At 32.4% G+C, this 13,060-nt stretch overlaps 2 protein-coding genes across 3 annotated transcripts; both read right to left on the reverse strand.

Moving 5' to 3' along the window:
- Positions 1-610: 610 nt before the first annotated feature.
- Positions 611-6,264, reverse strand: LOC125218021. Its single transcript, XM_048119614.1, has 5 exons — positions 6,153-6,264; positions 4,621-4,891; positions 4,444-4,536; positions 3,409-3,465; positions 611-1,120 (listed from the first exon to the last, which is right to left on the reverse strand). Exons 2-5 carry the CDS (start codon positions 4,731-4,733, stop codon positions 739-741), a joined length of 645 nt encoding a protein of 214 aa, XP_047975571.1. The 5' UTR covers positions 4,734-4,891; positions 6,153-6,264; the 3' UTR covers positions 611-738.
- A 1,149-nt stretch (positions 6,265-7,413) lies between these two features.
- LOC125224494 lies at positions 7,414-12,681 on the reverse strand. 2 transcript variants are annotated; one of them, XM_048127900.1, is made up of 4 exons: positions 12,206-12,681; positions 11,077-11,352; positions 10,622-10,717; positions 7,414-7,936 (listed from the first exon to the last, which is right to left on the reverse strand). In XM_048127900.1, the coding sequence occupies exons 2-4, from the start codon at positions 11,187-11,189 to the stop codon at positions 7,582-7,584; spliced, it is 564 nt and encodes a 187-aa protein (XP_047983857.1). In that variant the 5' UTR covers positions 11,190-11,352; positions 12,206-12,681; the 3' UTR covers positions 7,414-7,581. The 2 variants fall into 2 exon arrangements, with proteins under 2 accessions (XP_047983857.1, XP_047983856.1); XM_048127899.1 differs by lacking the exon at positions 12,206-12,681 and having other exon boundaries at positions 11,077-11,732.
- Positions 12,682-13,060: the final 379 nt, after the last annotated feature.

Genomic DNA, 13,060 nt, shown 5'->3' on the forward strand with positions numbered 1-13,060 from the left:
TCACGGACATGAAGCTGAAATTTGGACCAACTGCACTAGCTCTTATCATGTTCGAAACTGCATACATATAATATACTATATAGGAATTACGCCAATGGGTCCTTAGGGCCCTCCAGCCCCACCATAGCTCTGCCACTGAGGACAGACTTAAATACGCACACACACCATGCATGATGCTTAAACAAATAAATTTGTCAATATTACAAAATAAAATAAAACCCCATGCATGTACGTAAATGAACTATACTGAGTAAAATTAGGGATGTAATCAAATGCAAACTCTGTATATTGTGCAAACTCTAAACTATGATCTGGATCGTTGGAAAATGTCAACAGATGACAAGAACATCAACAGAAAATATCAACATAGTGTCAAAAGTTGACATTGAATCAAAATTTTGAAATTTTACACTATGTTGACATTGTGTTAACGTTGTGTTGACACTATGTTAAAAAGTTTAGAGTTTGTACAATATATAGAGTTTGCATTTTATTGCTACCCGTAAAATTAAATGTTAAAAATACCTTAATTCTGTGGCCAAACTTAATTCAACGTTGGTCTACAATTCCAATAATAAAAATCAGCGCACGTAATGTATCTGGATGACCAACAAAAATGAAAAGCTAAATAAATAAAGTCAATACATTACACTTGCACATTATAGCAATATGCCAAAATTTATTTGTTCCACGCGCACACCTTGCAAATATAGTAGTAGCATAATTTTTGATAGCACATCAAAAGAACCTCAACCATATAAAAAATATTAATGCGAATACAAGTAGCATACCGTGGACAAAACTATCCTTCTCAAGCACATTGTTGGATGATGGCTCATCATGGATTGGAGGCCGAGGCCGAGGCTGAGGTTGAGGCTGAGACCGAGGCCGAGGGGTATTACCTATCCGCCCTCTTGATTTTATTGGCGGGTCCAAATGCGCATTGGCATTCTTCGTCCTCTCTTTTAGGTTGTCCCCTACAATTTTATTATTAGCCTCAGCCGGAGAATCGGAGACCGATGATCGGACAATTTCCTCTGCTTCTGCCTCACTTGTTGAGCATTCATTTACATCTTCCTCTGCACCGCTGGATGAGCATTTTCTTCCATCTTCTTCGCCTCTAAAATAAAAATATGGGTCAATAAAAGTTTAATATCTCGCAAAAGTTGGGAGAGAGCACCAATAAATAAAGTTCTAATATTTCAATTTAGTCAATAATTACAACGATCAAGTTTAATATACATGCAATTTATGACATTCTCTCTCTCTCACACACAGGGCATAATCAAACGATAACTCAGTTCTTCCATGACGACTAATACTTCATTTTCATATTTCATAAAAATAGAGATTCTTTTTATTTTGATCCGGTCATAAAAATAGTGATTTCGATTTTTGATAAATTTTTTTCTTTAATGAGGTGATATGCTCCAATATCTTTTTCTTTCTATATCTTTCATACATTACCAATTGTGCATTATAATTCGCAAATGTCTCTATTTTTATGAGATGGAAGGAGTAACTATTTTGATGATACTCTGAAAAGAGAAAAATGATATAGGTATTCATCAATAATGATATTGAATCAAATTGAAAATGATACTGAATTTGCGTACAATCCTTAAAAAAGAAAAATGATGATGTGTTTTACCAATTATGATATTATATCGCACAATTTGGGAAAAAGATAAATGATGACTATTTCACCAATAATGAAATTATTAATTTTATAATAGAACGTGAGTGTAGTGAGTTAGTGGAATGTGGGACCTACGTATCAAGTAAAAATGAAATGTGAATCTCTGTGGGACGAACTGAAATGACAAAATGTAACTCTTACTATAGAACGGACACGAAATCATGTGAATCGAGATTAATATCTAGATCCTTCATAAGATGTTAAGCTAATAGTATCATTAATGTTGATTAAGACCAACGTCATTTTTTACTTTCATTGTATCATGTCAATACATTATCATTTTCAATATGATACAATACCATTATTGATAAAGAGGAATATCATTTTTCCTTTTACGGAGTATCATTGAATACTTCCCTCCTTAGAAACTTTATAAACTTGTAACATTTCACTTTTACCATTTTTAGCAGTGAATTTCACATTTCACTAATTCATTCCCACTCCATTTTATTACAGTACAAAACTAATATATAAAAATAGGATACATATGCCACCAACTTTTTAACCCACTTTTTATAACATTTCTTAAAACCCGTGATGGGTCAAATAGTGACAAATTATTAGGGACGGAAGGAGTAGTTATTAGTTACTCCTTCCATCCCACTTTGGCAGGCTCAGTTTTCTGTTTTAGTCCGTCTTACATTAGAAGTCTCAATTAGAGTTTTCCATAAATGATAATAGACCCCACATTCTACTAACTCCATTCACTCACATTTTACTAATTAATATATCAAAATGCTACCCACATTCTACTATCTATTTTTACCAACTTTTCTTTTAATTTCTTAAAATTCCCTCATAACTCAACTACGACGGCTAAAGTGGGAAAAATGGATTTTTGAGGAAGATATGAGTAATCAAGGTAGTAAGACCTATATATTATATATGCATATACTAATAGGAAAGCGATAAAAAAAAATGATCTCAATACAAAACGTAGACCAAGTCTTGACCAAGTAGACCAAGTCTTGACAAAGCGATAAAGTAGACCAAGTCTTGACCATGAGTTTGTCAATCTGATGATCAATAATTAATCAAAATCACTGAAGATCATTATTAATTAGTTTGAGGTTATTTTATAAAATCTAGATTTTAGGTCATTTTTAGATTATTTTAGGTTATTCTTACTAAAATGACCTAAAAATAAACTAACAGTTCACCTTCGTATATTTGGTTCTGCATTTACTTTATCTCTACTTTATTCTCCCTCTCTTATTTTACTCTTTCCACTTTACACACAAAATAAAGTTTTATAAATTCCCGTGTCGCTCAAGGAAGGGGTCATCTTCCTTGGGACGGAGGGAGTATATTTTAAAAAAAAACTTAAATTGAGAAAGTTGTATCGCATTTGATATATTTTTATTAGATAGAAATAGTTAGCTTTAATTATGCCCAACCTATATTTTCTATCTCCTCATTTTACCTCTATACAGATATCGGTTAATAAATGCTTATCGCCGTAGAATAAATTCACACCATCCATTTCATTATGCAATTATCGATAATTGTTCTTAGTTATGATCCAAAGAAGTGCTGTAAAAATGTTCATTTACGATAAAAATGTTCAATATGCACACATAGTTTATATAAACTAATAGTATAGTACTACTATATATATGGAGTATTAAGCATACATAAAATTTCTCTCTTAAGGAGACAAGCAAAGCAAGCACAGTAGAGATTATAAATAGTGAGTGTAAATTAATTACCTATTCTGCAATCCAACATATGGAGGCAAATGCTGATGACAATGGCCTTCTTCATTCCTGCGTCAATACAATTTGTTTCGACTTTCAATCAGAAAATAATATTGGAAATACATAGCATTCAGTAGCAGCAAAAATGCAAAATTCATCCTATTAATTACCGTTGTCCTTTTATTTGTAATTCTATAAACCCATTAATTCTGTATTCATTTTGAATAACTATAGTCGGAATTTTTCGTAAAAATTCAAAAACTATATCAATTTGTCGACCTTCTACAATTTGTGGTCTATGTATATGAACACATAGTTTGATACTTTAACTCGAGGTAAGTGCTAGCTAGCTAGATCACATAACATAGACTCTATCCGTTCGCGAATAGGAGTCTCATTTCTTTCCGATACGAATTTTAAGAAATGCTAAGAAAAGTGGGTGAAATAGAGTTAGTGGAATATGAGTCTCACTTGTGTATATTACTTTTAAATGATATGTGAAGGGAATGAGTTAGTGGAATGTGAGACCTCTTTACTATTTATAGCAATATGAAACGAGACTCCTATTCGTGGAAAACAAGACTCCTATTCGCGGACGGAAAAAGTATATGCCAAAATACGCCATGAATTTATATTTTGCAGTGTAAACATCCTCACTATATACAGGTCAAAAGTACATTTCTCCTATGGCATTTAATTATTCTCAAGATTTGCACATAATGAACACCAATCAATATACGAGCTTCATTAATCTCAAGATTTACATGTACGCATGAAATAAGGGATGTAATCAAATGCAAAACTCTAGATATAGTATAAACTCTAAACTATAATCTGGACCATTAGAAAATGTCAATACATTATCAACTGTTGACGCTGCGTTGACATCAAAATCTTGAAATTTTACAATGTGTTGACACTGTGTCGAGGAGTTTGGAGTTTGTATAAGAGTTTGCATTTTATCACTACGAAATGATATGTGCTAATAACAAAGTAAATTCATACCTCAGACTCATCTTGAAAAAAACAAAACAAAACAAATCATACCTCATATTTGTAGGCATTTGTGTGTGAGGTGGATAGATTGATTCAGGTTGTCCTCTACGATCCCAGAAAAAGTTTCGCATGCACCCAAAAAACCTAATTTGATCACAGTTGAAATAATTTATTAGTGATTATTTATAAAAAGGAAGTAAAAATATAAGTTGGGAGAAGTTAATAAACCTTAGTCGGAAGAAGGCGTCGGCGCGCCTCTCATGTATTCCCTTAACGCAGAGCACACCTCCTTCAATACTGAACACGATACGAACACATGTCATTACGACCTGGGGATCCATCTCTATACCCGTGAACTTCCCATCAACGAGGACCCGGAATTTCCAGGCCCGGTCGGATCTATTCAGCCGGTGGAGGACCGTGTTTTGCTTGGCGAATCGGGTCTTGCCTGGACGCAGCCTCGGCAGCAAACTGCGGTTGCCATCCGCGTCTTCGAATTCTATTTTCGAATTGGTGGTGTTGATTAATTGAGTTAGGAGAGCGAAGATCAGATCCATCACAGATAGGTATTCAATTAGCAACAAGTGGATTAGGGTTTTTAATAGGGAGAATAGTAGATAAGCTCTTTTTTGACTCGGACAGTTAAGTCAATTCTAGTAATATGTCATGCATTATTCCATAGCTTATGTCATGAATAGAGGAAACGTGTACAGACACATGTATATATGTATGTATGTATGATTTGGATGACTCTCCAATCATGTCACTCTCTAATTAATTACTACTACTAGTAAAATCCTAATTTATTGGCCCACTAATTCAGTCTCACATATGCTAAAAGCCTTTTAAGTAGGCCTGCTTATTCTGCCGATCCGATTAGATTGGATGAGTTTTAAAACATGTCACTATCTAATTAATTACTAAAATCCTAATATATTGGCCCACTAATTAAGTCTCACATATAACTACGGAGTATATCAAAAGTGGCCCGACCCAATGGGTTGACCAAATTTCCCATGCTGGCCTTTTGCGCCAAATGTCCTTTAATTAAATGTAGATCTAAGTGAATTTGAGTCGAGTCAAAAGTTAAGCTTGATAGAAAAACTACCTGTGCCAAACCATGATTCTCCAAAATTGTAAAGCATAATCGATATGTCCTATATAAGAAGAATTAGTATCACATCTATCATTGATTCACTTGCCTTAACAATCCTTTTTTTTTTTTTTTTTAGATTGGATGAGTTTTAAAACATGTCACTATCTAATTAATTACTAAAATCCTAATATATTGGCCCACTAATTAAGTCTCACATATAACTACGGAGTATATCAAAAGTGGCCCGACCCAATGGGTTGACCAAATTTCCCATGCTGGCCTTTTGCGCCAAATGTCCTTTAATTAAATGTAGATCTAAGTGAATTTGAGTCGAGTCAAAAGTTAAGCTTGATAGAAAAACTACCTGTGCCAAACCATGATTCTCCAAAATTGTAAAGCATAATCGATATGTCCTATATAAGAAGAATTAGTATCACATCTATCATTGATTCACTTGCCTTAACAATCCTTTTTTTTTTTTTTTTTCTCTAGCTATCTTGATGCAATTATATATTTTGGTGCAAATATGAGATTGAGTTGCATCTATGCCGTATATAGTAAGAGTACGGTTTGATCAAGATCTAAAGACAATATCATCGATAAACATTGAAACATATCAAATTCCAGAGAGAGAACATGTGTGTGTTGTGTTGTTAATTCATACCTTTTATCTTCGCTAGATGCTAGCTACCATGTGTCTTCCAAGAAGTCTCGTAGCGTGATCATAGAGACAGAGACAGAGACGGAGACGGATAGTAGGTTGTTGATCTCCAGATTCATCAAAGGCTCTTTTGAGTTTTAGAAATTCCAATTCCTAAAATATACTAATATTGCATCTATGAGATAGAGAGAAGGAGGGAGTTGACTAGTTAGCTCAAATAATATTACTGCACATCACATGGCATGATTCATTCATTAACCTCTAAAATATGTACAATCTCACACGTAATTAATTCTGAAACATATTTATAATCCACTGGTTCAAACTTTCCAAAAAAAATGCTGACAACGACTATCTTATGTCTTACTTTGATGTGTTGCCAGTGTTAATTAACGTGCAATTTTCTTCTCCCACCTCACACACCTCTCCTTATATAAGTTGAAAACTTTGAAGGATTCCTTTCCTACTTATATACTAGTACGTACCGTTTTCCTCTCTAAAGGATTTCAACCAAACCTTTAAAAATGATTGTTGTTATAAATAAAAAAAAACTGAGATAATTCGACGAACCAATTTAATGTCATTAATTCCACAAGTTTTGCACAATAATTCGTTTGGTTGACAGTACAATAATACAAATGTCCTTACAATTAGTTGCTGGAATGGAGGGAGTGTGCGTGACGTAGTACAAACTTCAAACTATGATTTGAACCGTTAGAAAATGTCAACAAATATGACAAAATAACAACAACAAAAAATGTCAACACAATGTCAACGGTTGATGATGTGTTGACATTATGTTAACATTTTTTATTGTTGTTATTTGGTCATCTGTTGATATTTTCTAACGAACCAAATCATAATTTGGAGTTTGTACAATATTTAGAGTTTGCATTTTCTAACGGTCAATGTCATAGTTTGGAGTTTGTATAATATTTAGAGATGGCATTTTATCACTAGATAATGTTAAAATTAAATAAGAAGAAGAATATACGACAGTGCACATCACCAAAAAGTTACTAGTACATTTCCAATTAACACGTATGGACAGACTTAAATACGCACACACACCATGCATGATGCTTAAATAAATTAATTTGTCAATATTATAAAACAAAAGAAAACCCCATGCATGTACGTAAATGAACTATACCGTACCGAGTAAAATTAAATGTTAAAAATACCTAAATTCTGCAGCCAAATAGTAGTACTCCTATAATTCAACGTTTTTACAATTCCAATAACCAAAATGTGCACACGTAATGTAACTGGATGACCAACAGCGTAGCCCAACAAAAATGAAAAACTTACGTGAATAAACACGATACATTGCACATAATTATAGCACTATGCCAAAATTTATTTGTTCCACGTACACACCTTTGCAAGTTGCAACAATACGTATATGGAGTAGCATATTTTTGATAGTACATCAAAACAACCTCAACCATATAAAAACTATTAAAGCAAATACAAGAAGCATAATGTGGACAAAACTATCCTTCTCAACCACATTGTTGGATGATGGCTCATAATCGATTGGCCGGCTTCTTCGAGCCGGCACCATGTTATCATCCGGAGGCCGAGGCGGAGGCGGAGGGGTATTACCTATCCGCCCTCTTATTGGTCTTTCCAAATGCGAATTGACATTTATATTATTAGTCCCGGCCGGGGAATCGGGGGCCGATGATCGGATATTTGCCTCTTCTTCTGCCTCACTTGTTGAGCATTCATTTCCATCTTCCTCTGCCTTTCTTGTTGAGCATTCACTTCCATCTTCTTCGCCACTAAAATAAAAATATAGATCAATAAAAGTTTAATAAGTATCTCACAGAAGTTGGGAGAGAACACCAAGATAAAGTTCCAATATTTCAATTTAAACAATAATTACAACGATCAAGTTTAAAACACATGCTATTTATAACTATTTTGATGATACTCTGAGAAGAGAAGAATGATATTGGTATTCATGAATAATGATATTGTATCAAAGCGAAAATGATATCGAATTTGCATACACTTCTGAAAAAAGACAAATGATGATATCCTTCATCAATAATGATATTATGTCGAATTGAATATGATATTGAGTTTTTTGTTTTTATCTGAAATAAAAATAGTATATTTATCTACACGAAATAATACGAATCGAGATTAAAATCTAGATCCTCAATCAGATATCAAGCTAATATCATTGTTGATGAAGAGCAACATCATTTTTACACTTTCACATATCGATACATTATCATTTTCAATTTGATACAATATCATTATTGACAAAGACGAAAATCATTTTTCCCATTTTAGAGTACTAGTACTCCATTCGTTCCGTTGTAGTGGAAGTATTTCTTTTTCGTACGGAGATTAAGAAAAAAGTTGTAATGTACTAAAGTATTAAATAAAAAGATAATAAGGTAGAAAAGAAGAAAAAGTATAGATAATAAAGTAAGAGAAATAAAAAAGTAAAAGTGGAAAAATGTGTTACTACTTTTTACTAAAAAAGAAAATGACTCTACCGCTATGGAATGTTCAAAATGGAAAAATGACTCTACTACTATGAAACGAAAGGAATGATTATTATGAAATATGTGAGTTATCATGCTAGTAGGAGATACTAATCAGTGGCGGATCCAGACCCCGAAAATGGCGGGGGCGAAAATTTAATATTTAATATTTAATATTTAATTTAATATTATTTTTAATAATAAAATAAATAATATTGTATTAATATTTAAGTAACACTAGCTTCGTTAATAAAATATAAACATGCATTAGCTTGCAAATATGTATTACTCATTTTAAAATATAAAATTATTGTAAATATTATATACATTCAAAATCATCATAAATATTATATACAAAAGTAATATAAAAGTAAATATTTAGATTTCAAAAATATTAAAATGTTTATTTTGTTACATAGAAAATAATTAAGATGCATGGATCACAAATTATAAGTACTTTAGGAAAAAAAAACATTAACACAAAGATTGAAAATAGTTTTAACTAAAGAACAAATATAACAACCTAATATAGGAAAATTAGTAAAAGTTTAGATTTTATAAAGTATTTAAAGGTATTATTTTGATGATAAGAAAGAAATATGAATTGATAAACTAAAAGAATAAAAAATGAAAAAAGTATGCTCTTGTTGATGATTGATCCTTAGACCTCTTAGAAAAAAATCAACACACAAACCATTAGACCACTCCATTTTATATGCCATTTATTGAAAACAAAGTATATTTCTACACTCTACGGAGGGGGCGGATATACTATTTTCGGCTCGATTCAAGGGAAAGTTTAGGCTCTCCGAACGGCCGGGAAGGGGCGACCGCCCCCTCCTGCCCCCCCCCTAATCCGCCACTGATACTAATTAATATTATACATGTAGGTGGTGTTCGATTTTTCAAGATAAAATAATACCAAGATATAATCTAGGATTGAGTTGTGAGATTATTTTAGTCATAGGGGGTTAACTATGACTAATTATCCCATAATTATCCATCTTGGATAGAGTTGTGGTATTGAATCTCATGAACCAATCACACTACGGATTTAATCTGGGATACAATCTTGCAAACCGAACGCCCAAGTAAATTACTGATATAGTGTATATATACTGATATTATGTGTGAAATTATAATCATATAATATTGATATCATAAGATAGATATATTGATATTACACTGATTTTCGAAAATATATGATATTCAACAAAATATTATCAAATCGGTTGATGAGAACCTATTCAATTATGATGTTGTTAGAATCCCCAATAGAATTATCATTAATTTGATATATTTTGAGAAAAATAATTTAAATTGATAGAGCAGATATTTTCAGGAGATCTCCTCATTTTACCTCTATAGTTAATTAATGCTTATATCCGTGGAATAGAATTCACACCATCTATTTCATTAATTAGCTACATATATTGGTTCGTAGTTATGATCTAAAGAAGTGTTAAGAGATCATGGCCATATATGCAGTACTACAATATATATATATATCCATTAATTTACGATAAAATGTTCAATATGCATATGTATGTATAAACTAATAGTAGTAGTAGTTCTATATAGCTGTACATAAAATCTCTTAAAGAGACAAGATAGCACAATAAGGTTTAGAAATAGTGTGAGTGTGAATTGATCAATTAATTACCTATAGTCGGAATTTTTTGTGAAAATTCATAAACTATATCAACTTGTCGACATTCTTCAGCTTGAGTTTAGATTTTGCAGTGAAAATATCCTTACTATATATATGTATGTCAAAAATATAGTTCTATGCCAAATTGACAATTAATCAATCTCAAGATTTAATTTACACATAATGAACATTAATATATGAAATTATATGTGCTGTTAATTACTCCATATAAAGGAAATTAAAGACATATATCTATACCCCAAAGTAAAATACATACCTCAACTCATTTTGAAAATTTAAAAAAAAACAAATCATACCTCTTTAAATTTGTAGGCATTTGTGTGTGAGATAGACACATGGATTTGGCTTCTCCTCTACGATCCCAAAAAAAGTTTCGTAGGAACCCGAAATACCTAAATTTGATCAAAATTGAAATAATCAAATAGGGATGTGATCAGCAAACTCTAAATATTGTACAAACTCCAAACTATGATCTGAACCGTTAGAAAATATCAACAGATCATGAAATAATAGCAACAAAAAATGTCAACACAATGTCAACGGTTGATGTTGTGTTGAAATTGTGTTGATATTGTATTGATATTGTATTGATATCAGAATCTTGAAATTTTAAACTGTGTTGACATTATGTTGATATTGTGTTAAAAAGTTTGGAGTTTGTACAATATATGGGTTTGCATTTTATCACTATCCTAATCAAATAAATGTATCCATTTTTTTGTAAATATATAAGTTGGAAATAGTAAAAAACCTTAGTCGGAAGAAGGCATCGACTCGCCTCTCATGTACTTCCTTAACACAGAGCACGCCTCCTTCGACACTAAAAATGACACGAACACAATTCATGACGACCTGAGGGTCCATCTCTATCCCCGTGAACTCCCCATCAATCAGGACTCGGAAATTCCAGGCCCGGCCGGATCCATTGAGACGGTGGAGGACCGGGTTTTGTGCAGCGAATCGGGTCTTGCCCGGACGCAGCCTTGGCAGCAAGCCGCAGTTGCCATCCGCGTCTTCGAATTCTAGTCTGAAGGTGGTGGTGTTGATGAGTTGGGTTAGGAGAACGAAGATCAAATCCATCGTTTATAGATAATCAAATCAGAGTAACAAGAAGTGATTTAGGGTTTTTAAGAGTGAGAAAGTAGTAGACAAGATTTTTTTTGACTTCGATAGTTAAGTCTATTTTAGTTGGTATGTGTGTTTTGTAATTGTGGAATGAGTCAAGACATATTTACTAGGATAATGGAAATGTGTTTAGAAATAGTTAGGAAATGATAATGCTCTATGTAATTGAGCCCATGTGTATAAATACACTGACTCATGTATGTATGATCAATGTGTTCATTTGCAATTAAACTACGACCTGAGTGATCATTCATTATAGAATCACTTTTGGAAAGGTCACGCCATAATTAATTAAAACCCAAATATATTAGCCCACTAATTAATTCTTATTCGCTTAATAAGCCCTAATTAACTATATTCAAACTATATCAACAGTGGCCCAACCCAATGGGTTAGACAATATTTCGGGCCTCAATTATATGTAGATCTAAATGAATTTGAGCTGAGTCAAAAGTAAAGCATAACCTAATGATCAAAAAAAAAAAAAAAAAAACCTTCTGCACACCTGATTCCTATAGTATCCAGAAATTGAAAAGCATAACCTAAAAAGTACGTTATGATCAAGATCTAAAAACAATAATCATATGTAGCTATATATGTGCAAACAAAAAATTACAATATAGCCTCACATCTGGCTAGTAACCATATATCTAATTACATATTAAGACAGTTTTTGTTAAGTTCTGTCCTATCACCGATAAACACTGAAGCATATATCATTTCCAAGAGAAAGAACATGTGTGTATTGTTCATACCTTTTATCTTCACTAGCTAGCTAGCATTTGCCTTCCAAGAAATGGGTGTGTGTGTGTCTGCATGCAGAGAGAGAGAGAGAGGGAGAGAGAGAGAGAGGCTTGTTGAATATCTTCAGATTCATCGAAGGCTTTTGTGTTTTAGAAATGCCAATTCCTAACATATAATTGCATCTATGAGAAAGAAAGGGGGATGGAGTTGACTAATTAGCTCAAAGCCTCTAACAATATTAGTGCACATGGCGGCATGATTCATGACTAATTAACCTATAAAAAATATAAACAATTTCACACGTAATTAAGTTTGAAAACATACTAATAATCCATTGATTCAAACTTCAAAAAAAAATAAAAAAAAATAAAACTGCTGACATTAACTCTCCTCATTGCGCTAATTTGATGTGTGTTGCCATTTTAAATTTCTGTCACCACACACATCTCTCTTAAAATTGAAAATTGCGTAGGATAAGCAACAGTAAACTATCACCAAACACAAATTGAAGTCAGCGTAGTGTCTATGGAGATGGAGTGGGGAGTACTACACTACCAAGTCTAAGAGAGAAAAAATTGCAGTATTATAAAATGTCGGAGTACTTTCCTGGAAATTAATGTAAATATTTAATTAAGCATGGTAATGCCTGTCATCCATTTATATATTACCATCATAAATATTTAATTCCAATAGGATATATAAAATTCCTAACAGGATAGGTGAGTTTAACACCTAACCTTAGCTACTATATTCAAGTATATATTTCTGTCATTTTTTTTTGTACACTACTTGATTTTATTTTTAATTGTACATAACAAATTAAAATGATTAGGGTATACATGGTTTACCCTTTTCCATTTCTTGTT

Source organism: Salvia hispanica, chromosome 4, assembly GCF_023119035.1.
Source record: "Salvia hispanica cultivar TCC Black 2014 chromosome 4, UniMelb_Shisp_WGS_1.0, whole genome shotgun sequence".
Taxonomy (NCBI): Eukaryota; Viridiplantae; Streptophyta; class Magnoliopsida; order Lamiales; family Lamiaceae; genus Salvia; species Salvia hispanica.

What these genes read in the sequence shown, in the direction of transcription:
- LOC125218021 (XM_048119614.1), bottom strand. Translation starts at nt 4,733, where the DNA reads ATGGATCCCCAGGTCGTAATGACATGTGTTCGTATCGTGTTCAGTATT. An exon ending in GACGCCTTCTTCCGACTAAG is followed by an intron (nt 4,537 to 4,620) that starts GTTTATTAACTT and finishes TGATCAAATTAG; the next exon opens with GTTTTTTGGGTGCATGCGAA. An exon ending in CAAATGCCTACAAATATGAG is followed by an intron (nt 3,466 to 4,443) that starts GTATGATTTGTT and finishes GTATTGACGCAG; the next exon opens with GAATGAAGAAGGCCATTGTC.
- LOC125224494 (XM_048127899.1), bottom strand. Translation starts at nt 11,405, where the DNA reads ATGGATTTGATCTTCGTTCTCCTAACCCAACTCATCAACACCACCACC. An exon ending in GATGCCTTCTTCCGACTAAG is followed by an intron (nt 10,718 to 11,076) that starts GTTTTTTACTAT and finishes GATCAAATTTAG; the next exon opens with GTATTTCGGGTTCCTACGAA. An exon ending in ATGCCTACAAATTTAAAGAG is followed by an intron (nt 7,937 to 10,621) that starts GTATGATTTGTT and finishes TTTTTATTTTAG; the next exon opens with TGGCGAAGAAGATGGAAGTG.